Source organism: Corvus hawaiiensis, chromosome 15, assembly GCF_020740725.1.
Source record: "Corvus hawaiiensis isolate bCorHaw1 chromosome 15, bCorHaw1.pri.cur, whole genome shotgun sequence".
Classification (NCBI taxonomy): Eukaryota; Metazoa; Chordata; class Aves; order Passeriformes; family Corvidae; genus Corvus; species Corvus hawaiiensis.
The window spans coordinates 6,890,463-6,918,122 of NC_063227.1; the positions used below are offsets into that span (position 1 = coordinate 6,890,463).

At 54.0% G+C, this 27,660-nt stretch overlaps 2 protein-coding genes across 5 annotated transcripts; one reads left to right on the forward strand and one right to left on the reverse strand.

Annotated features, from left to right (window-relative positions):
- Positions 1-2,389: 2,389 nt before the first annotated feature.
- CD74 (CD74 molecule) lies at positions 2,390-6,534 on the forward strand. Of its 2 annotated transcripts, XM_048319805.1 has the most exons (9): positions 2,390-2,506; positions 3,691-3,866; positions 3,978-4,069; positions 4,159-4,212; positions 4,398-4,493; positions 4,736-4,826; positions 5,192-5,380; positions 5,712-5,810; positions 5,932-6,534. In XM_048319805.1, exons 1-9 carry the CDS (start codon positions 2,436-2,438, stop codon positions 5,937-5,939), a joined length of 876 nt encoding a protein of 291 aa, XP_048175762.1. In that variant the 5' UTR covers positions 2,390-2,435; the 3' UTR covers positions 5,940-6,534. The 2 variants fall into 2 exon arrangements, with proteins under 2 accessions (XP_048175762.1, XP_048175763.1); XM_048319806.1 differs by lacking the exon at positions 5,192-5,380.
- Positions 6,535-6,817: 283 nt separating this feature from the next.
- Positions 6,818-26,924, reverse strand: TCOF1 (treacle ribosome biogenesis factor 1). 3 transcript variants are annotated; one of them, XM_048319803.1, is made up of 18 exons: positions 26,797-26,924; positions 26,185-26,240; positions 23,391-23,533; positions 22,557-22,663; positions 21,934-22,282; positions 21,016-21,104; positions 20,337-20,561; positions 19,443-19,712; positions 15,345-15,519; positions 15,056-15,198; positions 13,021-13,194; positions 12,328-12,559; positions 12,013-12,101; positions 11,061-11,289; positions 9,479-10,048; positions 8,350-8,456; positions 7,811-7,847; positions 6,818-7,355 (listed from the first exon to the last, which is right to left on the reverse strand). In XM_048319803.1, the coding sequence occupies exons 1-17, from the start codon at positions 26,905-26,907 to the stop codon at positions 7,815-7,817; spliced, it is 3,102 nt and encodes a 1,033-aa protein (XP_048175760.1). In that variant the 5' UTR covers positions 26,908-26,924; the 3' UTR covers positions 6,818-7,355; positions 7,811-7,814. The 3 variants fall into 3 exon arrangements, with proteins under 3 accessions (XP_048175760.1, XP_048175761.1, XP_048175759.1); XM_048319804.1 differs by having other exon boundaries at positions 6,818-7,847; positions 12,013-12,098; XM_048319802.1 differs by having other exon boundaries at positions 6,818-7,847.
- Positions 26,925-27,660: the final 736 nt, after the last annotated feature.

The following is a 27,660-nucleotide window of genomic DNA, read 5'->3' on the forward strand; positions in this document are numbered from 1 at the left end:
GAGGGTGTCACCTCAGGGTCGGTGGGAAATGTGGGTCTGTTCCCCAAACCTTTGTGCAGGGTCTGGGGGCTGAGAGCTGCGAGACGAGGCCCAGCTGGTGATGAATGGCTTCCTGTGAATGTGCCTGGGTTATTCCACCTCATTGTTTGAAACAATTGCTCTGCTGGCCTGTTCCTCAGCAGAGTCCTGAAACCATTCCTTGCTCCAGATGGCTTTTTCTCCCCCAAAAAAAAGACTTGTGAAGTTTTTGATGGGCAGCACCAAATACAAAGCCTTGGGGTAACAGAGTGGTGACAATCCAGTGCCAGCCTCAGGCGGTGGGAGAGTGAGGAGGGTCAGACAGGATGGAAGCTGCGCTCTGAAAGGGTCTGTGTCTTCCCTGGAAAATCAATTCACAGACTGAAAAACCCTGGGTGCCACAGCCCTGGGCAGAAAGTTGTGTGTGCGAAGCACTGAAGAGCTGACTGGGAATGTCTGTGTGCAGAGCAGGGGCTGACTTAGGGCTGATGGTCCCCCTCCAGGCTGGGGCTCAAGGGGCTCAGCCTGCCTGGGAAGGGGGCTGTTCCCCACCCCCAGGTTATCACCCACGTTTGTGGTTTGCAGAGCCAGCCCAGCTCCATGGAATCGCTGGGGTTTCGGTTGCCAAGTTCCTGCTCAGACTTTCTCTGGTTCCCCTTATGGCTGAGGCTGGTCACGGAATGCACCAGGAGCGTGGCCTTGAGGCAGGGATTGTGGCCCCAAAATGAGGAGCTGAGTGGGGGCTGAGGCTGTGAGGAAAACCCATGTGTCCCCTAAAACTCCCAGTGCCCATGAGGGGAGAGACAAAAAATGCGTGGAATGCTTTTTTGTTCTTTTGTTTTTCCCCCCCTTTTTTCTTCCCCCTTTTTTTAACTTCTCTTTCCTCCCTTTTTTCTCAATTTCCTCTCCCTTTTTATTTTCTTTTCAAACCCCTCTGATGGTTTCTAAATACAGCTTTGTTACAGCTTTGGGGTGAGGTTGATGGACACCCCTGGGCCTTTGGGGTGAGGCTGATGGACACCTCTGGGCCGGTATTTTCTGAACCCCTGGGCGCCCAGGCCTTTCCCAGCTGGGTCGCAGGGTTGGGACCAGGGTCCAGGCACCAAAACCCTTCCCCTCTTTGGGGCTGCAGTTTGCCACCTGGAAAGCAGGAGCACTGTCCCACCATGTTTCCTCAAGGAACACCATCTACTGGGAGACCCTGCCCTACTCCCTGTAAATGCTCCGAAACGATCCCTTTGTCTGCTCTCCTAGGGCCGGCTGTATGTCCCTGCTGGCTGGGAGGCTCAGGACTGAATCAGGAAAAGAAATGGAATGGCTGAAACAAGACGTCCCTGCTCGCCCCAATGGCTTTGCCAGGTGAGCAGTGGTGCCTGACTTTTAATTCCACATTCGCAGTTTCACTTTTGACTGAACTCTGGCCAAGGTTGTGCTGAGTCCTGACGCTGGAGCCAGCTTGGTGCTGGGCTCAGTGTGACCCTCGGCCCAGCATGGGCATCGGGGGTGTGTTATCCCCGCGCTGCTCTGGGACATTGTGTAGAATCACCAAAACCCAGCATTATGGGCTGGATGGCTGCTCCTGCCCATGTAGCACTTGGGGGGTTGTGGGGGGGCTGGAGACCCCCATTGCCCCACTCCCACTGGTGCTTTGGGGTCACTCACCTTGAGGGGCTGCTCGTCCTCTCTTGGCTTTGGGGGTTCAGCTCCTGGAAGATGCTGCAGGCAAAGCAAGGGGGGTAGTGCTAGAAGGAAGGAGGGCTTGAAAGTGCTTGGTCCTTTAGTCATTGCCCCCTCAGCCTGAGAAGTGCTGGCCGAGAACTCCCACACAGGGAGGGTCCAAAGTGACCCTCAAGGAGGGGCTTGAGCCCAAGTACAGCTTTCCCCCAGCAGCCAAGGTCAGGGAGGAGGGGTGTACCCTGCACTGTGCCCCCACGGAAGGTCCTGCTCAGCCTTTGGTGTAGGGGGTCCTCCCCATGGTGTCCCACCCCCCGTGTCCCACCTCTGCACCCCACTTCCTTCCTCACTCGTTGCCTCTCACCTCCCCCATCTGACCCCTCCCTCCCTTTCTCACCTCCTGCCCCCCATGTACCACCTCCCGCCCCCCCGGGGGTACCTGAGCCTCTGGGCCCATGGCACCGGTGTCACCAGGCTGGGCACCGTGACCTTCCCGTGGCGTGGGGTGGGCAGTGAAGCCCCATTGAGCGGCCGTGGAGCTCACGGCTGTGTCCAGCATCATTTCTGAACTGGAGACCTCCGGAGCAGAGGTCTGCCTGGCAACAAGTGATGCAAGTGCCAGCAGCCAATAGGACTTTTCTTTTGGCTTCCCCCCCTGGGTGTCAGGGCAGGGTGGAGACCCGAGGGTATTTCCAGAAGCCTCGCTCGGGGTGCTCATTGCCTTCGGGGAGCCCAGCGGAGCCATGGCTGACGAGCAGCGGGACCTCATCTCTGACCGCGGCAGCGGCGTGCTCAGTGTTGGGGACGCCCAGAGGTGCCACAGCTGGGGACACGGGGATGGGGGGCACGGGGAGGGCGAAGCGGGCACAGTGGGGACGTGGGGCAGGGGGTATTGCGTGGTTGTGGGATGGAAGGGGATACAGTCGGGTCAAGGGGGCACAGAGTGACTATGGGGCAGAAGATGGGGCGCAGGCTGTGGGAATGGGGCACTGCGGAGCCAAGAGGGCTGTGGAAGGAGCCAGAACATGGCTGTGCGGCAAGGCAGAGGCAGGGCGTGGCAGTGGGATGGTGGAAATTGGGTGGCCGTGGGATGGGAAGCATGGGGCGGCAATGGGAGGGGGACGTGGGGCGGCTGTGGGATGGGGGAATTGGGTGGCTATGGGATTGGGAGGGCACGGGGTGGCAGCGGGATGAAAGGGGTCACTGTATCTCTGGGGCAGCCGGGGACAAGGCATGGCGATGGGGTGGCCAGGCTCACAGGGTGTGGCAGAGAGCCATGGCTTGAAGCTTTGGAGGAAGCAAAACTTCTTTCTTTGTGAGGAAGAGGTGGTGGGACAGGCAGGCTGATGACGTGGCCATGGGGCAGGAGCGGACCTTGGACCCAAGTGGCTTTGTGGGGCTGCGCCCCCAGGTCCCAACTCGTCCCTATGGCCCAACCCCCGCAGGGGGCACACCCCACCCAAAATTTGCAGCCAATCAGAGACCGGGAAGCCCTGACGTCACCAGTCACCGGGCAGACGCCCGTGCGGCGCGTCCCGTTCGGGACTTGTCCCCTGGCCGGGCGGTGTCCGCTCCTCCCGGGCAGTGGAGGCGGGGGGTGACCTCTGGGGCCCCGCTGCGCCTCGACAGTGCCTCATTCACCCAGCGGGGCAGGTCCAACATCCCATGAGTCGTGTCCTCTGCCCCACGGACCGGCGAGATTCCAAGTGGTTTTCACCATCCCGCAAAAGGCGATGCTCAGTGATGCCGTTCCCCAAAATCCCCTGGCAGCGCCCTGTCCCCCTCCCGTGTCCCCAGTTCCCCCCGCCCCCACAGCGGGTTTCGGTTCCCGGTGTGCTCATGCTGAGGTTTCACTTCTGCTCCCATCGATGGGGGAATTTGCATTTGTCTGGTTGCAAATCCGCCGGGACGGGGCTGTCTGGGGCGGGGAGGGGGTGACGGCAGGATGTCATGTTCTGCCGCCGGCGGGCGGCTGAGCTCCCTGACCGTGTCCCGCAGGTCTGCGCTGAGGCGCAAAGCCGCCTTCTCCACGCTCTCCATCCTGGTGGCCCTGCTCATCGCCGGCCAGGCTGTCACCATCTACTTCGTGTACCAGCAGAGCGGGCAGATCAGCAAGCTGACCAAGACCTCCCAGCACCTGCAGCTGGAGGCTCTGCAGAGGAAGCTGCCTGCCGGTCAGTAGCCCCATGGGCATCAGAGTGGTGGGAGGCAGAGGCAGAAGGGATGACTCCCTCCTGGACCACCCAGCCCTGTTGGTGCCCCTCACAGTTCTCCTTCCTCGGCAGGTGCCAAGCCAGTGAAGACGATGAACATGGCCATGGCAAACCCGCCCCTGCTCATGAGGGTCATGCGTCCTGCACCCTTTGAAGACCTTCCGGTAAGAGAGATCCAGCACTGCTTGGCACTGCCTGCTGCCCTTAGGGCTTGCTGCCGTGCTCACACTGCCCCTTTGCCTTTTCTCTTGAGGTCAAGGGCCCTGTTAGCAACAAAACCGAGGACCAAGTGAAGCACCTGCTGCTGGTAAGGTCCCCTGCTCCCCCCGCCCCACAGCTTCGTCCTGCACTGGTCTGGGGTCTCTTGGGGTACTCAGAGCTGGTGGGAGCTCCTGACCTCCTGCAGCACCCATCTGGCTGATACCAGCAGAGCTCCAACCCCCACCCCCCGCCTCATTTTTCTTGGCCCTCACTGTGGTGGTTGCTCTGCAGCAAGCAGACCCCAGTAAGATGTTCCCGGAGCTGAACAACAACCTGATGGACAACTTGAAGAGACTGAGGAGCACCATGACTTATGCGGACTGGAAGGTCAGTGCTTGTCACTGTCATCCTGTCCCACCTGCTTTCCATCCAGGAGTGCTTTGGGGAGGGACTGGGGTATCCCCACCTGGATAAACAAAGTCTGGCTTTAGCCAGGCTTGGGCTGCTCCCACTTCAAGGAAGAGGATGGTGTTCACAACCTTCCCCGTCCAAGCCAGAGCTTTGTGACATGGCGCCCCTGGGGTGAACTCCCCCCATGCCCATTAATGTGCTGGACCCTGTCATTGCAGTCCTTTGAGTCCTGGATGCACAAATGGCTGCTGTTTGAGATGGCCAAGAACCCCAAGTCAGAGGACCGCAAGGCAATCCCAGCGGAGAAAGGTATTGGGGATGGGCTGCTGAGCTGGAGAGGGTCAGGGAAGTGTTGGCATGGGGCATCTCACAGGGAACCAAGCCCTCCCTCCAGTCACAGACCTATTTGTTCCGTGGGGAGCCGCTCTTTCATGGCTGTTAGGACATCACAGAGCATCTCTGCCTGCTGCCTGTAGGGCATTTGGGGTGAACAAAAGGCTGAACAGCTGGAGCACCACCCCAAATCCTCCATCCCTGGCTGGCCCAAGAGCTTCAGAAAGGTCACCAGGCGGGGGCTTGCTCACCTTTAACTGTTTCTGGATAGAATCTCCTGCTGAGGGGGAGACAGGCCTGGGGGGGCTGATGGAGTGTCCCCTCTGTTTCTATTGCCCTAGTGCAAACTAAGTGCCAGGCAGAGGCCGCTTTTGGGGATGACCAGCTGGGCCGCTTCCGCCCGCAGTGCGATGAGAACGGAGACTACCTGCCCAAGCAGTGCCATTACTCCACCGGCTTCTGCTGGTGCTCCTACAAAAACGGCACCAAGATTGAGGGCACTATGACTCGGGGAAAGCTGAACTGTCCCGGTAGGTTGCCAGGGAGGGGATGGAGAGGAAGGAGCAGTGTGTATGCTTGGAATTAGGGAGGAGAGCTAGGAGAGGAGAGGAAGGAGTCCAGGCTGCAGGGTGCACCTCTCACCCATGCAGTGCCAGCACGTTAAGGCTGGAGAGGACCCCAAAACCCGCAGCCCGCCGCAGGTAGCTGGAGCTGAGGTGTGCAGTCAGGGTTTTCCATGAGCCCCCCTTGCCCCCAGCTCAGCAGTGGGCACAGGCTCTCCCCCGCTGCCCTCGGAGGGGTGGGGGTGGGTGATGGGGCAGCCCCGGGGTCCAGCACCCACGTCCTGCCCTCCCTCTGCAGGCACTGCTGCTCCCAGTGCTGCCGCTGCCACCGCCACCGTGGAGCCAGAGGAGATGATCTTCTCCGGGGTGGACATGCTTAAGCTGAGAGCAAGCAAAGGTGAGTGCCCAAGTGTCCCCAGAGTCCTGGGGACTGCTGGGGAGGGGAAGGTGGCGATGAAGAGCAGTTTTGGGAGGTCCTTGAGCTGTTTTACTGACTACCTGCTCTTGCTCCCACACAGACGAGTAGAAGAGGATGCCAGCAGTTGCCTCCAGCATCCCAGCTCCTGCCTTTTTGTTTTTCTCTATTTCTCTTCTGCTCTTACATTGGTTTTCCAAGGCAGTTAACAGTGGGCATCCCTGGGCACCCTTCCCCTGCTGCAGAGCACCAGCCAGGGCTGAGCTGCCACCACCATCAGACACTGAGTACCCTCAGAGCGTGGGTAGAGCAGGCTGGAAAATTACATCAACCACGTCAGATCCATAAATCCTGTTCTCTTTGACTCAACCTCCAACAGCATCCAGGCAGCGGTACAGCTCGCCCCTGCTGAAGAACTAATGCTTCCTTCACTGAACAAACATTTAAAGCAGCAAAACAATCCCCACCAGCTTCTTAACTGATCCCTGTAGGCTGCAGCCCTGCTAGATTACTGGAGTAATGGGTTTTTATTGTGGAGTGCTCAGATTTGTAGATAGAGATTCGCCTACAGCCTCAGCAGTGGGTAACTATGGGCAGAGGGGCTTCTAATTTTCCTGAATATATCTGATTGTTCCTTTATAAATGATCTCACAAGCTAATAATCTCAAATAAACTTTTGAATAAGAAAGCCTTGTAAGCAACTCCAGCAGGGCTCTGCGTGCTGTTTGCAGCTGTCCGAGGTTAAAAATAAATGAATCTTAAACTAAAAGGGATAAAGAAAAATCTCTGCAGGCAGAGACAGCTGTATCTCCACCCAGGATTGGCTGTGTTTCTTGTCCCATTCCTCGCCCATCCCTTGTTTGATTTCACTTGTACCCTGGGGTTCCTCCTGCCCCAGACAGGCAGACACTGGGCTCTGCTCTCCCACCCACAACATCCTCCAGAGCCAGCCAGCCTTGGCCTCCCCTGAAAGCAGCTGAAGTAAAATCTCACTGTTTGTTGTTTATTATTTTGTATTTCATAAAAAAACAACACAAAAACTGACTCTGCCTTGGCTGAGAACAGCTGCTGCACACAACTGTTCAGTGCAACTCCAGGGACATGATAATCACTGCTGTCAGTGTTGGAATAAAAAGGAAACCCGAGAGCTCTCTTCTGTAGTAGCAAAAGGACTGACACCACAAGTCACAGGAGGAGGGGAAAAAAGGTAAAAGTTTTTCTCAAAAATATAGCTCTGTGGTAAGAGAAAGGGATGGCTGGGTGTCAACAAGGGGAAAAGCAGTTTATGTTCTGGTCAAACTGCCTCCTCCAGTCCCATTCCATCTGGAGGGACTATAAACACATCTCTGGGCCTCAGCAGGACAGGAGGAGGCAGAAAAGTTACGCTGCTCTGCTCTAAAAGTCAGTTAAAAGAAGTTATAAATTACTATTTTGAAAAAAGCTGGAATTTTCCAGGTGAGCTTCCTTTTTTTTCCTCTCTTCTGTTTGATCTTCACCCATAAATCTTTAATCACAGGAATGCGGTACCTTTGGGGAGAGGAGTTAGAGAGTTAGGGATGGGGAGGAGAACAGCCTTACAGCTGAGCAGAGCATGGGCAGAGGCATCTGGTCCACTTCCAGGTGGCTACAACATCACCATCTAATCCCCACTGCTTTTGCAAGCTCCCTGTGGTCAGCAGGGACAGACAGACACTGCCAGAGGCCACTCATCTCTGCTGGTGACAGAGGTCAGCAACACCCAGGCTGGACATCCAGTTCTCAGCAGCTAAAGAGTTGAGGTCAGACACATCCAGAGAAGCCAGCACAGGGCTGCACGATATTCCTCACACTGCTCCACTCCCTGGCCCTCTGATCTAAGGCCAGGCTGGCTCAGTGAGCACTTAGAGACCACACTGTCTTCCCAAAACTGGCCCAGGAGTTCTGAATGTGGCCAAGGTTACGCCGCTCAGGGTACCAATGGCCAGTCCCCACAGGCCATGTACCTTCTCACAATCCTTCAGGCTCAGCTGCTTTCTTCTTCTAAAATGGAAAGGAGGAAAAATACATCAGTATCATTTGCACCACAGACATGAAGGACCCAGCAAAGCCACAGAGGCTTCCTGGATACATCCCTGTAGAGGTGGCAGCCACCACATGGAACACCCTATAGTCTCCCTCTGTGCCCCCTTCAAGCCCTTGGGATGGGATGCAGAAGCCTGCCAAGCCTCAGGAGCTCCAGCTTCCGCTGAGAATGAGATGAACAGACAGCTGGAGAGCAGCACTTAGACAGGACTAAGTCCTTTGCCACCAAAAGGATCGCTGGGTTTGACCTTTCCAGGGAAAGGAATCTCCTAGGGCAGCAATACAGGAACAAGCCCTTTGAGCCACCCTAATCCCAGCCAAAGATCGGGGTGTCTTAAGACTGGCCACAGTGAACTGCAGGCTCCCCAGGACTGCCAGCAAGGCCAGGACACGGCTCTGTTCGTTCTCTAGCTTGGCACACTGCTGGGATGAGCACCACAGCCCGGGGTCTGACACATACCTCCTTTTTCTTCTTCTTCTTGTGAACTTCAGCAGAGCCATCTGCTACAGGTGCCCCTTCCAAAGATGCCTTTTTGCTCTTCTTCTTTTCTTTCCCAGTCTTCTTTTCTAGGAATGGGAAAGAAAAGCCAACTAAGAGAGGGACTCTGGTATTGTCAGCCTCTGAGAGGGAGCACAGACTGGTAGGAGCACCTCCAGTAAGTTTTTGATCACATCCAAACTTGAGCAAGATTTCCAGAGCAGGAACTGGGTGAAGGCAGAGCTCTGCCACAGGCAGCTGCACCCAGGGATGTTTCCCTAATACCCCTGAGCCAGAGCAGCTTGATCCCACCATCTGTGCACACATGTAAGTGGAATTATGTAGAATTTCCTTCTTTCCACCTTCTGTTGCCCACCTGCTCCAAGGAACTGCTTCAGGGCTGGAGTAGGTGGGCACATGCCAGAAATGAGAGCCAGGGGAGCTGCTAACACAGGATGGACACAAGGTTCAGCTCAGCACAACTGCTCCAAGAGGTTCCACTCATCCCTGTTTAACAGCTCACACAAGGGCCAATGGACAAGTCTGTCTCCTCCAAAAATAAGGGCTGCATTTCAGCAGAACAGAAATGCCCCAGCAGATGTGGCTCAGCCAATCCAGCTTCCCCCTTTTTTTTTAAAGCCTACGAGATCCAGCACAAAACCAGCTCTGATTTGCAAATACAGGCTGCACTGCAAAGAAAAAAATGGCCTTTGGAGTAGGGCAGAGAGCAGGGCACTACAGAACAACAAGCTGTACGAAGGTCACAAGTGACAGCACAAGAGGAAACGGCCTCAAGCTGAGCCAGAGGAAGTTTAGATTGAATATTAGGAAAAATTTCTTCACTGGACTAGGCAGCCCAGGGCAGTGGTGTGGTCACCAACCTTGGAGGCATTTACAAGACCTGCAGATATGGTACCTGGGGATGTGGTTGGACTCAATGAACTTAGAAGCCTTTTTCAAGCCACACGACTCTATGATTCCATGAGGGAAGCAGCCAAGCAGGAAGCCAATGGGAAAGTGGGTGCTACTTGCAAGGCCCTGCACCAGAGGGTGAATGTGCATCAGCTGCAAGAACCTATTGCAAACTAGGCCCCAAGTGTAGCATGCTTACTTTTAGCTGTTTTTTTCTTGTCCTTGCTGCCTGCCACCTTGTCCAGGTCACCATCTGCTTTCTTCTTTTTCTTTTTGGGTACTTCTTCATTAGTTTGCCCTTTCCGTTTCTTCTCCTTGGGCTGCCCCACAGCCCCATCCTCTCCCGTCAGCTTCCGCTTCTGAGACGTTTTCTGCTTCTTGTTCTCTTTGTCTTTGCTCTTGGGCGTTTTCACAGCTTTGTCTGCTGTGGAGGATGGTTTCTTTTTCTCCTTCTTTTCTTTTTTCTCCTTTTTCTTCTTCTTCTTCACCTCCAACCCCTCCACTGTCTGCACTGCAGGGACTCTGGCAGCAGTGGTGACCTCAGTTTCACTCCCTGAGCTTGGCTGCTGTGACTCTGGGACAGACAGCAGGGCATGTGATGACGCTGGGGTCACTTGCACCCCTTTTGCCCCAATACTGTTCTCTTTCACTGCCACGGTTTTCTTCAGTGGCGAAGCTTTGAGGCTGGCATGACCTGGCTCTGTTTTTCCTGCCACCTTCTCTTGGTTGGAGGCTTCTGTAGCTTCCTGCCCTGAATGGGGGTTGTTTTCTGCAGAAACAGACAAGAGAGAGAAGACAACTCAGGGAACATTCATTACACAGACTAGTCACAGGAGAATGGAAATATGCATTTGAAGAGGAGCATCCAGTTCTTCTCCCAGAAAAAAAGCTAAACTTGTTGGCATCTACAGCAGTCAGAGAAAGATGCCTCAGCCTGAAGTGGTGACAACAGCCACAACAGTTGGCTGTTTGACAAGATGGGTGAGCATAGACAGAGCAGTCCTTCCCCAGGACACCATCCCCAGTAAGTTGTGGACTTCCCAGGGTGGTGGGGGTTTCCACACTGTCACGTGTCATCACCACCACTGGCCAATCCCAGAGCCCCTGAGCCCTCTTGAGCCCATAAACAGATGGTTCTGATCTCCTCAGCAGCCCTATGCACAATTTCATGATGTGCCCAAGGGACCAACAGACCCACGTGAGTTTCTAGTGTGGGTCAGAGTTCATCTGAAAGTGTCAGGGTCACAACCAGAGCAGAAGCAGCTTCCAGCTCCAACTCTTACCATTTGCCAACAAACAAGGAAAATGGTGGTACATTTTGTTTCTCCACAGGTCTTCTCATTTGCTTCCCCTCCTCTGCTCTCCAGACATGCAGCAGAGCCCACACAGCCCAAGGGGAGGCTTGAATACCAGCACTGTGCAGCAGATGTTCTTCAGGCAGTGTTTGAACCTTCCACAGAAGCCAGCAATGCACTGTGCACTGGCTCCAGGGAGAGCCCTACCTGCTCCTGTTAATTACTGTGGCTAAAGCACATCCTGGAAGAGGCAAAGGCACTGAGCCTTGGAGGCAGCCAGCACAAGCAGGGTGTTCAGGGAGAAGGCTGTGCTGTGGCCAGGGAAGCCAGCAGACGGCAGCAGCACTCCATGCTGTGGCTCTGTGGTAGAGACACACTGGGAACGGGGCTCGTCCCAGTGACATCCTCCTCAGTGTCACCCTTTTGTGCCAGCATGGCTTTGCTCCTGGGCCAAGCAAATTCCCAACCTTGCCAAAGAAGACCCACCTGCTTTGTGGTTTGCAGCCACCTGGTTGTCATCTGTGTCGGAGTCACTGCTGTCACTGCTTGAGCTGTCGGCTGGGGCTGCTTTCAGGGAGCCCTTGGCGAGGGAGTTTGCAGCACTCCCAGCTGCCTTCCCTGGCCCCGCTTCACCTCCAGGCTGGGGGGGAACCGTCTTTGGTGCCTGGGGTGTTACTGGGGTCTTGGAGAGGACTGGGTAGCCTGTGAGGAGGGACTGAAACAGCACAGACACTGAGGAGCCACGGCAGGGCAGCCTCCCACACACCAGACAGGCAGCTCTGTCTCTGCCGCTATTGTCCTCAAAATCCAAGTGAAGGGTCCACCTTTGGCCACCTGTGGAGCCTGCTGTGAGAGCCTAGGGCTACCAGGAGAGGGGCCAGCACCGACAGACACCAGCTGAGCTGACAGCCTCGAGAGCTGGCGGCCAGAGGCGCTCCTTTGTTCTCGCCCAGCAAGGCAGGCTTGGGGGAGGCTCCTGGCCATCAGCGTGCGCCCACGCACAGTTAATGCACTGCAGATGTACTGCACGCCCTGCACGTTACTTACAAAGGGAATCTCATGTCTTGGACGTGGGTTAAGTTACAAACTAAAGTGGGGGAAAAAAAAAATCCCTGCTGCTCTTGGCACTGTGCGCCAGTTCTCCTGGTTTAACCCTTGCAAGGTACCACGTCCTCCTGTCTCTTCTCCCAGGGAAGGCACCATGAATGCTGGACCCAAGGCCTGGCTGCCCAGGGAAGCATTCCAGGTTCAAAAGCTTCTCTCTCTCTGCCCCCACCAAAAGGTCTTGCTCACACCACTGCACTGGGGAACCCCCATTTCTCTCCTGGCAAATCCACCCAGCACCTTGTCTGCTATGGCTGAGAACTGAGTCTCTCTCAGTCCTACTTAGGAGCCAGCTGCAAGACCTGAGAGGATCCAGACTGCTCAGGTACCATACCTGTGATGCTGCATCCTCCTCCTCCTCACTGGACTCCGAGGAGGAGCTGTGGGCTGTCTGGGCTCCTCCTGGTTTCTGCAGGGAGCCTGCTGGAAGAGCAGAGTTCCTCCTGTTAAACCACTGCTGCCTGGGGCTGAGCTCACCTCCCCAGCACAAGCACTGCCATCAGAAGGCTGCCAGCCTCCAAAGGAAGGGGAGTGCTCTGCCAGGCTGGAGAGGAGGCACCCCTCTCCAACCACTGCACACCTCCCATGGAGTAACAAAAGGCTGACCCCACCCTGGTAGCACCGAGAGCATCTTCTGGGGAGAACTGACCAGGTTTGGGGGGCTGCTTGGGTGCCTCCTCCTCGTCGCTGTCAGAGGAACTGCTGCTGTCTGAGGTGTCCTCTGCCTGGGTGGGTGGCATGGGCTGGCTTGGGTGGGTGTCCTGTGCTGGCTGCAGGACTGGCTTCCTTGCCTTGGCAGTGGAACTTCCTGGGGCGGCAGTGTTGGCTGGAGGAGCTTTTCCCACAGGAACCGTTTGCTTTTGGCTAGAAGCAGCGGGGACCTAGGGAGAGGGAGATGAAATAGATCTGGAAGGAGGAATAACTAACTGCATGAACTATAAGCAGCAGCCCAGAGTAGATGGGCTTGGTCCACCTTGGCCCTTCTTCAGCTGTACTGCTCCAGTTCATGTCACAGTCAGCCCAAGAACCTCTCAGAGGGTCCAGCTGGTCCCAGCCCACAAGGGAAGCAGGCAGCTGTGGCCAAGCAGACAACTGCTATCACAAAAGAATAAACCAGCCAGCCAGCTGGGAGCCAGGAACAGAAAAGGTACCAGGACTAGCCTTTGCTCCTCTGCCTCATCTCATGAGATAATAATCGTGGTTAGGATAGAGCAAGCCCCTCTCTCCCTGCTTCATGAACACATCCCTCAGCTGGGGACATGGCACCAGCCCCAGACCCCAGCAGATGCATCTTCTCCCTCTCACCAGGAAAGCTCCCCACCTTAGTCTCCTCCATCATTACCTTTCCTGCCAGCACGTTGTGCTCTGAGGCATCACTGCTCGAGCTCTCAGACACTCTGCTGGCTGCAGGGACAGCAGGAGTTTTTGTCCTCTTCCCTGAAGGCAGGGTGGCATTTGCCTTTGCAGCCACCATGCTCGAAACCGCAGTTACTTTGACGTTCTGCTGGGACAGACCCTTAAAGAGATGAGAGAGAAAATCAGGACAGAGCAAACTTGGAGGAAAAAGATACAGAGGCATACACCAATCCAGCACAAACTCCTGAGCCCTTCCATCATTTTCAGCGCAGCACCAAGACTTGTGTTTTTTAATTCTCTCCTTTGCAGACCAGCTCTATCTCCCATGAGCCTCTGAGCAAGGCCTCTGGCACAACCAGGAGCAGAAATAAGGGCCAGCACCCTGAGAGTGCCAAAAGCATTAGCTCAGTGCCCCAAAGGCGCCTACCCTGAGGGCAGGCAGGGGAAATGTGCTGTGCTTGCAGGCTGTGAATCCCTACCCACTGCAGCACCAGCACTGTAAGACTGCAGTTGTAAACCTTTGCAGAGCAGGCACTTGGACTCCAGGATGTCTTCTACACTCTAATAATCACACACCAAGAGTTAATTGGCAACAGAGATAAACAAAGACACTGACCACAGGGAAAATCTGCCTCCGGATCCACAAGGCAAGAACAGATTAGGGGTCAAATTAACAAGAGCAATTTTGTTACCTCACATTTGAAACCTCCCATCAACCTTGAAATAAAGAAGGGTTAAAAATAGAAAGGCCAGAGGCATGGAAATCTGTCACTGAGGACAGGTCCATGACACAAATGCCAGCAGAGGAGAGAGCAGGAGCCACGAAGAAGCACTCAGCCTCCTGGTTTGTGTTACTGACAAGGCTACGTGAGCAGCTCTCCCCCTCCAGATCTCTGACAAGCTGGGCCTTTGTGGGCTGACATTTCCCTCACACAACATCTGGCCTTTGGAAGGGAAAAGGCCCCGCTCTGCCGTGCAGAGCTGCCAGCCCAACGTGAGCTCTCAGCCCTCTCACACAAAGCTCAAGTTACAGCAACTGCATTATTTTATACAATCTCAGTAATATAAACATGCTTTACTCAAAGACTGCTCAGGATGGCTGCCTGCCCATCAGCTGGTGGGAGACAGCCTTTCTGCGGGCCACAGCCTTAGGCCAACACGGGGAAGGATTTCCTGAGTGCTCATAATGTCCCTCTCCCAGCAAAGGCATGTGTGGGATATGAAATGTGCTTGGCCACCAAGTCTTGGGCTCAGAGCACCAGCCAAGCCTCCACTACGAGGAACAGTAGCTGTGTTCCTCAGTCAGTGGGTTTTTTAATGTGGTTTCTTGGGCTCAAACTGCAGCACAAGTGCAGACACCCCCAAGATAGCTTCACACTGAGGCAGCTCTGGCCCCAGGGAGTCAGCCACAGGACTGGCATGGAGACACAAGGAGATTCCAGTGCGAGAGCTGGGATCAGCTCCATGACACTCAGTGATGCTCTCAGCACAGATACAGGGTCACCTATCTTCTCCAAGGCAGGGGCCTGGCTCCTCCAGCTGAAAGGCAGCAGGACCACTGTGCTACCCTTCAGGGCAGATCCTTCCATCCTCCCAAGGCTTGCGGAAAAGAAAACCAGAGAACCTCAGGGGTCTGGGAGGAACCAGGCGATGGGTTGCCTTGGAGCTACACAGCTCATGGAAAGACTCTTCCTGTAAGGATTTGGCTGCTTTTCCAGTCTAAATTCCTGGAGTAGAGCAGAGGGGACAGAGTCCCAGGGGAGGTCTGGGGTTGTGCGTCTACTCATGTTCCTGTCAAAGCACTCACACTCTCCATTGCTCTCACACACTGCAAGATTGCTGTGGCTGAGATGTGCACCTAGAGCTGGCGTCAGCCAGACCCACGGACACTGCCAAGAAAACCTGATCCAGCCAACAGGAGGCTTCTCTGCACTGCTCATCACCTCCACAATTACCACCTTCCAAGTCCTGAGTGTGCAGCACTAAAAGCCCACATAGCCAGTGGGTCAGTGGCTCCTCACCTGGGAAGGGGGGACTATTTCATCCTCTGAATCTGACTCCTCACTGGAATCATCACTGCTGTCCACAGCTGGAGGGGCTGTGGCTGGTGCTGCAGCCGGTGCCTTTTTCACATTTGTTGGTTGGGGCACAGAATTGGTTTTCACTGCAGGAAAAGCATAAGACATTGTCACTGTGAGAAAGAGTTGCTCTTTGTGGCTGTCCAGAACAGGAGCTGCTCCATGTGCAGGGGAGAGGAAGAAACCCATAAGGATGCAGGTGAGGGATCCTGGCTACTACCAGGAAACTTACCAGCTTGTGGAGGCTGTCTCTGTGCTGCAGGAGACTCCTCTTCGCTGTCAGATGAGTCACTGCTCCCACTTTCGGAGGCCTGGCTTTTCAAGGTGCTTACCACTGCTTTTTCAGGCTGCCCAGCTTTAGCAGCCTGGCTCAGGTTGGGAACAGGCTTGGGCTGTTCTGATAACCTCTTAACAAAAAACAAACACAGGCCCAGAAATGCAGTATTAGTACAGGTATTGTTTAGGAGTTTAAGTGCAGTTTCAGCCCAGGTTGGGTTTTGTTTTACCCTAACAGTTACTAACACTCACACCATCCATGGTGTGTTACATGTGGGAGGGGCTTCAGTCCCTGCCTGGACTGAGCAGCTGTAGATACATCTCTCTGCATTTAGCAATTTCCTTCTGACAGAAACCCCAAGTGTGTTTTACATGAGCACACAGGCTAACAGTGCGTGTAAGCTCCTAACAGCAATTCCTTCTTGAGGCAGAGATGCTGGCTGGGCAGGAGCCTGAGAGCAGGACAAGCACTGCAACCCCAAGACTCCCACTCCAAGGAAGCCTCTCACTTAAGCACGACCTACAGCTCAGGGAATCAGTAGGAGTTGGGAAACCTTGTGCCATAACACTTGCAAGATTCAGAGACAGTATTAGAGCAGCTACAGCCTGGAGCTGCTAGAGAGCTCAGTGTAGACACAGGGCTGACACAAGGGTTTGGGAGGTGGGGCAAATAGAGAGTGCAACTCAACTTGGAAACTGATTTGTCAACAGGTCTAAGAATTTAGACATCTCCAGACAACAAAACACCTCTGACACTCACTTGGGCTGTGTCTTTCTGCAGCACCTGTCAACACTCAGATCCTCCAGGATAGACCACAAGCCACTTTCCCTGCTGTGTCAGCACTAGGAAGCCACAGTCACCTGTGCCTCAGATACACAACTGCCAGGTGAGACTTGCTCTCTTCCTGGCCCCTCTCCAAGGACTGCGGATCCCCCTCCTGCACACTGAAGGCTAGCAACAGCAGAGGGAGAGGCAGTGCTTGTGGATGATCTGGGAATTTCCTCCCCTGCAGATATTCCCCAGGCTGGCAGTGTTCTGCACCCGCTCATTTACTCCACTCATGGCTCATCTCCGGGCTGCTCTGCCAAAGAGTACATCGTGTTTGCCAGGGCAGGCAGGCCCTGTGCACCCTGCATGTGACACCAGCCTGCTCTGGCGCTCCATGAGAGATTCCTGCCTGGCTGCCCCACCCCTGCCATGCTGCCAATGCAGTGATACCCCCACAGCCTGCAGCAGAGCACCAGCTTAGCAGCCTTTTGGGAAGACCAATCCTACTGTGCGCTTCCTGGCACAGCCCTGCCACGGGCTGCCACTGGGGCACTGTTTATCATCTCCAAGCCAAACACTAAACAGACAACAGCATCTGCATGTTTATCCCATTACAGAACAGCTCTCCAAACGAGCCAAGCACATTTGACTCTGCTTAGAGAAACAGAAACCTCCACAAGTGCTTGGGGAGGGGGGACTGCAAACCTCACTTCTCTGTTTTGTTTTGATACCAGTGAGTCACAATCTCCAGGAGAGAGGCCAGCTTTGCAATGCTGAAGAGACACAAGTACTTGAAGCAGTCAGAAGAATTCACACACACTGCTCTGAACGTGCTAGCTCCTCTCTGCTAGGAAGAGAGGAGCTGTGCAAGGGAAGAGCTTACCAAGATCAGAGCCCACTGAGTTTTAAGCTCACTCAGTTTTAAGCCCTGCATAGCAACAGGTCTAGCTTCTCCCTCTATGTGGATGCACAGCACAGGGCTGCTCCATTTCCTAACTTAGCTATGGAGTGAGAAAGAGCTGCCATGCAGGGGCATCTTAACACAGAAAGAACACAACAGCATCCACACAGAAACCACCATAAGGTTTACACAGCCTCAGATCTTCCTGGGAGGCCACCAAGGTCCATCCATCCACATCAGACGGATGACAGCCTCAGGTGGGATCTGGCCAACAGCACAGCTGAGTTACATCCAGGGAGCAGGTAACACAGGCAGAGAGCTTCTGACAGCTCGAGAGTCACAGGTACTGAAGTAACTCAGAGAGGAGGAAAATAACTCAAGAGGAAATAATTTTTCCTGCTCCTTCTCCAGCCCCCAAAGCAGGAGCTGCCTGTGGCTCAGTGAGTGTGATGACTCAGCTCCGCACAACCCATCTGCCACTCGCTGGGTCCATTTGCATCCTGCAGCGCTGCATGACAAGAGGGGGAACAACACTGAGCCACGTGCGCCCAGCACGTTGTAAAATCACACTCCAGCACTGCCTGTGTGCCTCGGGAACACCGCCCTGTATGGACTGGGACCAGTGTCTCAGCTGGGTCATGGCCCAGCAAAGGGACAACTGCCACCTGCACAGCAGGGGGAACAGGGTTCAAGGAGGGAAAGAGACCCTCAGTCTCTTGGGAGATTCGGCCTCTCCCCACAGGGCCTGCATTCCAAGATAAAAAGTTGCTGGCACAACTTTTGTCAGCACAACCCACACGGGTTTTCCTGGGATGCTCAAGGAAGACACGGGTTCCCAACACACGGCTGCACGTGCATCTCACACCCACTCCTTGTAAACAGAAGCCAAAGCCTGTCTACAGAGGGCTCAGGTGGCACCTTTGGCTCAAAACACTCAGGAAAGAAGCAGCAGAGCAAAATTAGCAGTTCCAAAAGAAAAGCAGCTCACAGCGTCTTTAAGGTCAGACTGTCCCCCATCACCATCCTTTCCCCCCAAAATATGCGAACACCTTGTCAACTTCTTTAACTAAATATTCCTGAGTCTTCACGGGTAAACATACCAATTAAGCAGTTCAATTTAGGCATGATGTTCATTTTAATTGTGCTAATCCACCCCCACAGGGAAAGATGAAGCAGCTTCCAACGCTCAGTATCTCTTTGGATCTTGCACAGAAGCCAGAGGAAGTTGCAGGATACAGTAAGTCAGTGGTTAGCATATGCCCAAGTAGCAGATGGTGAGGGATGAGCTAAGAAGAGTTTGACTGGGAGGACAGGACTGTGGACACAGCTAAGCCCAATGGTTTATCTTCAGGCTTCACTCGTGGTCTCTGCCTGTAGGCTACTAACACGGGAAGGAACAGCCTGCTTGGCAAAAATAGAGCTCCCTTGATGACAAGCTCTTCCTTGCTGACTCTGGCTGTCGAGGGGTAAATGTCAGTTTGCAAGAGGGAAGATGCTGAAGTGGTTAAATCAGCAGGTAAAACTTGCTGTTGCCAGCTTCACAGAATCAACACTGTAGGACACAAACCTACTCCAGCATAAAAATCCTGCTAAAATGGACAAATCTCGATGGTTTTACAGTGGGACCTCATGGCACAGCTATCAAATAGCTGCTCCTGTCACCTAGAGCTGAATCCTCACATATAATCAATCATGCAGGAAGAGAGCAGCACAGAGCCAACTGTTAGAGAAGCGTCCCCCTCCACCCACCTTAGCAGACCAAGGCTATGAAGACAAAAATGCAGAGCCTCGCTGGCTCCTGCCTGTCAATAGTGAAAGGACGTGTTGACAAAGAGGCTCCCTGCAAGGACACGTGAGGCTCTACCCCCAGCTTCCCTTCCTCCCTTGCAGACAGTAAGGCTGCAGCTCCAAAGGGCTGCTTTCAGGGCACTTTCTGAAGTGTCCTGCAGCTCAGACTTGTGGCAGAAAGTCTCAATACAATGTGCCTAGGGATGCACTCAGGAAGGGATTTGCATCCCTTTCAGTTTGGCCACCGGAGTCCAGTGTGAACTCCCAGTCCTTCTCCTTTGGTTAGAGAACTCTAACCAAACCCTCACAGGAAAGCCAAGACCAAGCTACCTGTGACCCTGCACACAAGGCCACTCCAGAAGGGCAGGGCATGAGTGGACAGCTGGTACCAAACCATTTGCCTCCCACCTCCTCTGGTACGGCTGTGTGAGAAGAGTGAGGCTGTACTTGCTTCCAAATAGAAAGATCTTCCTCTCCAAGGGACTGAGAAACAAGGTAACTCCTGCTGTTTCAAGGAGATCAGTAGCAGCATTTAAGGGATAAACATTAGTCTTGCATATCCCATCCCTTAGCACTGGGCTGAATGCGGCACCTACCTTCTGGCTGATGGGCACAGGGAGATCCTCCTCTTCACTGGCTGACGAGGCAGTGCTCTCCACTGGCTTTACACTTTCAGCAGGCTTCGTGGGAGCACCAGTCCTTCCCAGGGAGGTTTTAGCCTGCTTTGGCACTGCTGGTTTGGGTGCTGTCTTCCCTTGGGACAGTGGGAGTGTTTTTGCTGGAGCTGCTTTGATGGACAGCGATGCTGCTGGTGTACGTTTTGCTGGGGATGGGATGGCCTGGGAGGATTTTGGAGGCGGCTTTGTCTGGACAAGACATGAACAGAGTGAAACAAGGCAAATCCCACAGCAGCATAATTCATTTGCTCAGACTGTAATCAAGGGAAGACATTTCAGAGCCCCCCAGGAAAGGCAAACCCAGAAGGAAGATTAGTGACTGGCAGGACACAAGGAATTCTTTCATCTAGCTGTGTGGGGATGGTCTCCCAAGATGAGAAAGCAAGACCAGGCATTCTTCATCAGCCTGCTGCTACTACCAGTCCCCTCCAGTGAGGTACAAGGCAGCACTTTGCACTCTCCACAGCAGGGAAGCCCAGCTGCACTACAGTTTGCCAAATTAGACACTGTTTATTGCAATTTATACCTGAGAAGCAAATTCCACCACGATAATTTGCCTCTTCAGGTGGGAAAAGAAACGCTGGGGTTTTTTCTCATTTAAAAGTACTGATGGGTTTTTCAAAGAAAGGCACAATGGGTTGATTAAAGCTCAGAGCAAAGACATGGAGGTGCCTTTTAACACCTCACGCCTCCTTCCTCCCACCCCCAACATGACTTTGCTACACACTACACGCATTTACAAAATTTTCTTTTCACTGCGGTCCCTAGCCCTGACAGGCACGCAAGGAGAGAGGGGATCTCGGAGACACGCACTTGGGTTACTGATGGACGTTCTTCATCTTCACTGTCTGATGAGCTGCTGCTCTCTGATGTGTCATCAGGCTGTGCAGCCCCAGGAACTGTTGTGGATGCAGGTTTGGCCTGGTTTGCTGCCAGTGCTGTTTGTTTCACTGCATTCTTCTTAAGGGACACTGGAGCAGGAGGTGCACTTTTCACAGGTGCTGCATTAGACTGCACTGTTTTCACAGCTGGCTTGGCCTGGGAATGGGGGGAACAAAAGGGAACAGAAGAATCAGGTAACACCTCGGAAGAAAATGGCTGAAAGCTCTAACTGCATGGAATCTGTTTTAAAGTGAGCTACCTTGCTAATTTTGACCAGGACACACTTGTTCAGACCCATGGGCTGTGGAATATCTGAAGCAAGTCACTTTCTCCATGGACTGCCTAGCTATATCCATCAAATTGCATACTAATCACCTCCTACAGATCCAAGGATCTCCCTCAGCTTCAGGCACTAGTAGAAACTGGAATAGAATGGTTGATGTCAGCAGGGGTCTCGGTCACACAGCACGTGCTCTGGTCTTGAGTTTGGGGATCTCACACACCCAGGGTAAGGGGTGATGTCAAAATACAGCACTGCAGCATTTCCTCTCTCCTTCAAAAGAAGGGAAATGACTTCCTAGGGACAAAGACTCCATGTTGGAGAGGTTACCTGGATGGCTGGAGTTGCCAGCTCCTCCTCAGAGGATGTGTCCTCACTTGATTCCTCACTGCTGCTCTTGGCAGCCCCAGCCGCCGGCTCTGAAACACAAGCGAGGAGAAGTCACGGCTGCTGCCTGCTCTGAGCCCCCAGAGCGTGATGCTAATGTGGCTTTTGATGTCAGGGAAACAAAACAAGCCACAGAGAGGGTTAAGGGGATTTGCAGGGAAGAGGACCTAGCCCTGCTGAAAACATCAATGGCCTGCTGGGAACAGCTTCTCCAGACAAATGCTGGCCCAGAAACACCACTCCTCGAGTGCAGGCAGAGATGGGAAATACTGCCTGGCCACACTCTGACCCTGTACGGTGCTGCCCAGCCACACACAGCTCCTTGCAGGGGCACCCAGCCTGGCTGGGCCTCTGCTGGAAAAGAGCCAAGAGAAGGATCATTTCCAGAACTTCAACGATCTATTTCTCACCCTCCTCCTCCAACACACAGAGACACACTTCAAAACATTTAAAGATTTCCCTGAAGACTTCAAATCCCAAAAGTAATCCCTTTGCAATTGGGAATAAAGAAACAACACTGTCGTGCCTTTCCATAAAGCTGAAAGTATCTGCAGCATTTGTACTGCATCTCCTCTGGACAGGCTACACGGTTACCCCCAACCCCTGGGTATGTGCTGGGTGCTGCCAGACATCTTAGCACAGGATCTGCTGCTTGAAATGGGAGCAAGCACGCTGGATTCATCCCACGGAGCTCCGGAGCTGGCTGCTTTGCAGTGTTCTAGCAGCCTCCCCAAGGAACAAGCATCACTCTGAGCTTTCCAGCAAGGAAGCTGAAAGGAACATGCTGAAGGCACGTCTCAGATCCAATCTGCTGCAGAGCTGGAGCTCACACACACCTACCCCACCCTGCAGGCTCCTTACCCGCTTTGGGGCCTGGGGCCTTCACAGTTGGTGTCTCCTCTTCCTCCTCGCTCTCAGATGAGGAGCTGCTGCTGCTGCTGGAACTTTCCGGTGCTTTGGTTGTTACTGGTGCTCTGCTTTGCCCTACTTTGGCCACAGCTGCTGTGGCATGTCCAGGCTTCCCAGAACTAGGCAGTTTCTCGTCCTTGGCCGGGGCTGGAGCTGCAGCTGAGGCACTGGGCTGCTGCTTGTTAGAGAGCACAGTTCTGTCGGCAGCAGGGAGCACCGCTGCTCTGCCTGCTGGGGCAGCGGGCTTGGGAGGAGAATGCAGGGAGTTGGCAGCTTTGCTACCCACCACAGCTGCTGTCACCTACAGGAAATAAAGGAAATTAGAAGGCTACACACAGATGAGGAGCTAAACTGGAGACAATGTACCCACAACAGCAATGTGGCAGCCAGGTAAGCCAGAGCTCTTTAAGGAAGTGTTTGGGGGACAGGTATCTAAGAAAAGGCTTATGGCAGCATAGGAGGGTCATTTAAATATGATTTCCACCCCAGGACACAATTCTACACATGCTGATGAATCTGGGACAGTCCTGGCCTCAGAGTACCAGCAGCCTTCAAGGCCAGGAGCATTGCCTTACCGTCACTGCACCTTTCCCAGGCGGAGCCTCCTCTTCTGATGAGGACTCATCTTCCTCACTGCTTTCTACATTCACTACTGAGTTCGTGGCCAGAGAAAGGCTGGCTGCTGCACAGGAGAGAGCCACACAACAGCTGTGTGAGTGTGTTTCTCACACCAACACAGTCTCTGGTTTGAAGGAGGGCCCCAGTAGCAGGACAGTGTCCCATCTCCACACCTGACCCAAGACCATCACCACTGCTGTCCCTGTGACAGGCAAGTGCTTTGCTTCTTCACCCCCTCCCTCTCCCAGCCACCAAGACAGAGAACCTCTCAAGATCTGCAGTTTTCCAAAGGCTGGTCTACAGCAGATCAGACTGAGCCAAAATATATCAGACAGGGTTTTTTGTTAGACTCCACAAGCCAACACCTCCTACATCAGCTGCACGGGAGACCTATCCCCACCTCAGACACAGGGCACTGGCTTTCCAGACCAACTAACAAGACCTTCCCTGATCCATGAAACAGGCCTGCCTTTGCTGGCCCAACACACACCTGGGACCAACTAGACGGTGCTCCACAGTGGGCAGCAAGAGGTTCCCAAAGCTTCATCCAAGCAACAACACCCATCCCTCCCCAATGAATCATAACAGGTTTTTTCTAGCTTCAGCAGACATCTGTGCTCCTCAGAAACTCCACACGAGAAGGGGGTGCTAAATTAGTTGTCCTATTTTTCTATGAGCACAAACGAATAGCCATCACTTTACAAACATTTTCTCTAGCCAAGCAAGCTGGGCTGCTCCTACACAAGTCTCCAGTCCTACTCTGTCAACTCCAGGAGATGAAAGGCTCCTACCATTTGCCGCTTCCGCCTTCTCTTTCTCATCTTCTTCCTTCTCTGAGCTCTCGGAGCTGCTCACGGGATCGGGAACTCTGATCTTTTCTGGGATGGCTGCCTCCTCATCACTCACCTTTCTTCTCCTGGAATTTGGTGGAGTTCTGAGAGAAGACAATGGGTATCAAAATGGGGAAAAAAATATCTTGAACAAATTAGAATATAATTATTCATTCACTCTCAGATCAGGCTCCAGCCTAAGAATAGGCAGTGTCATTTCTCTACAGAGGAATCCCTACGAGGGTGGGAGAAATAATTCTCTAACCTCCAAGGGACATCTCCAGTCCTCAGTAGACATCCAAGAGCAACATACTCCTGCAACACTCACAGGAGATACTGAACCTAGACCATTTTTCTGTGCCCTAGGCAGACTCTTTCTCACTTTAGCAGAGAAATAAAAACATACACAGTCAGGCTGGTGCTCGATAGAAGGCATCCTCCAGAACAAATTCCATCTCCAGGAGGCAGCTACAGCCTCAAAGTAAGTGTAGCCTCAGGGTTAGGGCAGATATCCCCACAATACCAGGTCCTGGTATTCCACAGGGCCAGGAGAAGTCAATCTAAAGGGTACAAAAGCTATTTGAACTTGGGCTCTCAAGTCAAAAGGGCAGGAAAGTCAGGTTGCAAAGAGGTTTAAGAAAGGAAGTGGCTGGACCTACGGAAGATGTGTTGGAAAAACAGGAGGAAGAGGCCACATAAGTATTAAACACTTAAGCTGCTCAATTGGGTTAAAACATTAAGCTGGAGAAAGATTTTCCTTCCAGGCTCTAAATCCTACCTGTACCAGAACAGATGATGTGGCTAAAGTTACCCAGGTTTTCATGTGAGAATTAAAGATGACACCTTTGCTTTATTACAAGGGTAACACTGGGCACACACCGGTGTGATTCACACATGCAATACTTCTAAGCCCTGGGACACACAACTATCAGAAGCAAATATCCTCTCTTCTGGCCCAGTTTAGCTCATTTTATTAGTTCATCTGTTTTAAAAACAAGATTAGTTTAATAATTTGACGAGTAAAGATTGTGCTTGGTGTCAGAATGTTCTGGCAGCACAGCTGCAACAGCAAGTTTTGTGCAAGCAGGCTGCACCAAAGGCATGTTGGCTCTTAGAAAGTCCTGTAGCTACTCCAACAATCATTTTAATAAAGCAAAAGGGCAACCCACACAGGTAGGTCTGATCCTGCAACACCTTCCTGATCCAGTGGCTGCTGACAGCACAACACAGCCTGATATGAGAATCTGCTGTGAGTGACCAGGAGCTCAGGAATACTCTCTGAAGGGAAGAAATGGTGTCTGCTAGTGCTGTCCCTGTAGCATTCCAGAACATCCTGAGGGCTGCAGGGCTCAGGCTGCTCCCAGGGCTGAACTGGTCCAGCTTTCCCCTGCTCCAAAGGCACCCTTCCACCCCCTCTCTGCATCCTCCAAGAGTAAATGCAGCTCTGGAGGGAGGCCACTCCTGTAATGGCAAGTCTCAGCTTTAGGCTCACTCTGGAAGAGTTTCTGCAGGACAGCACCAAGGATGGCCTTGGTGAGAAGGGCAAGAGCCACAGGGTAGATTAAGGAAGGATATTTTTGGGCCAAAACACCTATGAAGCAACAGGAAGTGATAAAGGCAGCTCACTCACAGGAGCACTCCAGGATTAAGATAACTACTGGCCAACACACCTCTCCGAACATTTTGACTCCGAACCAGGCAGAACTCAGACAGACCAGGAATAACGGATGTCTTTGTGGGGCAGAACCATAAGAGAAGGGTGACACTGAAGAAAAAGGAATTAAGCCTAATGCAAATGCCTTGTTGCCCCTCAATTTTAAAAGCAACAGTGTCTGGAAAGGCTTGCTGCAGCAGGCAGGATAACCAGCCCGTGGGAAGGTCGCCATCAGCACCCATGAGAGCAGTGAACTGTCAGAGGGAGGAACTGCAAATGTATTTCTACGCTGCTACATCCTCTAGATCCAGCCTTTCTCCTGCTCAGGGATGGAGGACAAGAGCAAGGCACAAGGCATCAAGCAGAAAACACCTTTGAAAAAACACTTCCCAAGGCTGCTGGCATGGCCATGCTGAGGAGATCCTCACTCCAGTGCTCCCAGCTCCATGGATTCCCAGATAACCCAGCACTGAGGCTGCCACGGGCTTCTCTGCAGTGCTGCACTCCAACATCCAACCAAAGCGAGCACAGGCTGGGTGCAAATATCACAGATGGGAAGACTCCCTCCTGCAGACCTTCAAATGGGGGATAACGATGCAGGAAGGCGTTTGGAACATGTAAGGACTTGAAAGGACAGGCTGAAACCAAGAGATTTCCTCTGAGTCAGATCATCTGTGATCTGTGCCAAGGTTTAAGTCCCTGTAAGAGTTCTGGCATTTCAGCATCTGCTCAACTTCTCTGTTCTCGGGTCAATAATCCTGCAAAGCACGTGGCTTTAAAAAGAAAGTGAAACAGAACTGGGGAACAGATTTCTTGCAGTAAAGCATGACTCTGAGCTCCACAACACTCCAGCATCATCTGCCCAAAACTGAAGTAACAACTTATCTCCAAGCTCAGGAAATTTTAAACCAGCATATCCTGAACATCTGAAATGAATTGCTGTGAAACCAGAGGTTAGGAGAAAACTCTGCTGAGCACAGTTATCATCGGAAATCCTCCAACAACACGGAATTCCAGCAAATAAAAATCACACATGCCACGCAGCTTAGCCGTCAGCACAGTCTGGAACATATTTGATACTTATTCTCTCCTTTGACTTACTTTTCCCAGTGGGTAAAGATGTCCTCGAGAGAGGTCGAGAGGGAAGGGAGCAATTTCTGTGAAAGCAGAGTGAACACCAGTCAGGCACCGGCCCCGTTTCGGGATGTGACCACCAGACAGAAGCAGCGACCGCAGGGGCCTATCCAAGACTCCCCAGGAGAACGGGACCGTGCCTCCCTGCACACACCTTCCGGCGAATCCCTCCCACTCCCCGCCGCGCTGCACCCAGGGCCACGTGTTCCCCTGGAGACTTCTCCCGGAGCAGCACGTGTTCGGGGAGCAGCAGCCCCCAGTACGGGAGGCTCTTCCGGGCGGGCTGCCAGCCTTCTCCCCTCTCCCCGGCCGGCTCGGGGCCGGGACGCCCCGCGGCCACCAGGAGCACCCGCTGGGTGCAGGGACACCACGTGGGTCCAGCGTGGAGCTGCGGGCCGGCGTGCAGCCTCGGGCCCGCGGCGCGCCCGGCCCTCACACGGCGCTCCCGGTGGTCGGTGAGGGCGCGAAGGGGGACCGGGCCCTGCGGCCCCGCCGAGGCCCGCGCTCCAAGACCGCCGCCCCCGCCCCCCCCCGCGCCCCCGCTGCCACCCCCGCGGCCGGGGCCCGGCCGCCCGTTACCTGCCCGCTCTGCGCCTGCAGCTCCCGGGCGGCCCGAGCGAAGCCGCCGCGGAGCAGGTGCTGGTGGATGAGGGCGAGCAGCTCCCGCCCGCCGCCGCCGTCGGCGGCCATGGCGCGGCCCGCGTGCCGCGCCGGAGATACGCCACTTCCGCTTCCGCCGCGCGGCCCCATGGGAAATGTAGTGCCGGGAGTCGCCGGGGGCAGCATGTGGGGGGACTCGGTGAGGAGGGGTTTGTCATCCCGTGGGGGTCTCTCACACCGCCACGGGGGGAAGAGAGGGAGAAAGAAGGAGGGGGTCACCCCATGGGGTCTCTCATGCCATCCCAGTGGGAGGCGGGAAGAATGCCGGGGCAGAGCGGGGTTCACCCCATGAGATTCTCTCACACCCCCTCGGCTGGGGATGGGGGACAAAGAAGAGCGGGGGTCACTTCACGGTGGTCCCGCATATCGCTCTGGCAGGGGATGGGGGAGAAGGGAAAGGGGGTAGCCCCGTGGCGGCTCCCTACCCCTCCCTGGCGGGGGATGGAGGAGAAGGGAAAGCGGGGGGGGGTCACCCCGTGGCCGGAGCGGGGCCCCTCACACCCCCTGGGCAGGAGACGGGGGCGAACAGCGAGCGGCGGGGAGGGGGAGGATGAGCCGCCCACCAGCGAGGGTGGCACAGCGGGGGTCGTTTCAGCGACACCATATGTAATTCTATATATTTCAGAACAGTTTTCCGTAAGATTCATCCACAGCGCTCCGGAGCCGAGTCCTCAGAGCTGATTTAGTGCTGAGTGGACTTTGAGCTGTTTGTAGGAGCCGCTCTGGCATTTTTGGGGCTTAAACAAGCAAAGGGCCAGAGGGAAGAAGCTGCTCCTGATGCAG

Excerpts from the sequence above, each read along its gene's own strand:
- CD74 (XM_048319805.1), top strand. The coding sequence starts at position 2,436 with ATGGCTGACGAGCAGCGGGACCTCATCTCTGACCGCGGCAGCGGCGTG. Across the intron at positions 3,867-3,977 it reads GCAGAGGAAGCTGCCTGCCG|GTGCCAAGCCAGTGAAGACG; the intron begins GTCAGTAGCCCC and ends CTTCCTCGGCAG. Across the intron at positions 4,070-4,158 it reads CACCCTTTGAAGACCTTCCG|GTCAAGGGCCCTGTTAGCAA; the intron begins GTAAGAGAGATC and ends TTTTCTCTTGAG.
- TCOF1 (XM_048319803.1), bottom strand. The coding sequence starts at position 26,907 with ATGGCCGCCGACGGCGGCGGCGGGCGGGAGCTGCTCGCCCTCATCCAC. Across the intron at positions 21,105-21,933 it reads GGCCCCAGGCCCCAAAGCGG|AGCCGGCGGCTGGGGCTGCC; the intron begins GTAAGGAGCCTG and ends CTTGTGTTTCAG. Across the intron at positions 10,049-11,060 it reads GGCTGCAAACCACAAAGCAG|AAAACAACCCCCATTCAGGG; the intron begins GTGGGTCTTCTT and ends CTGTTTCTGCAG.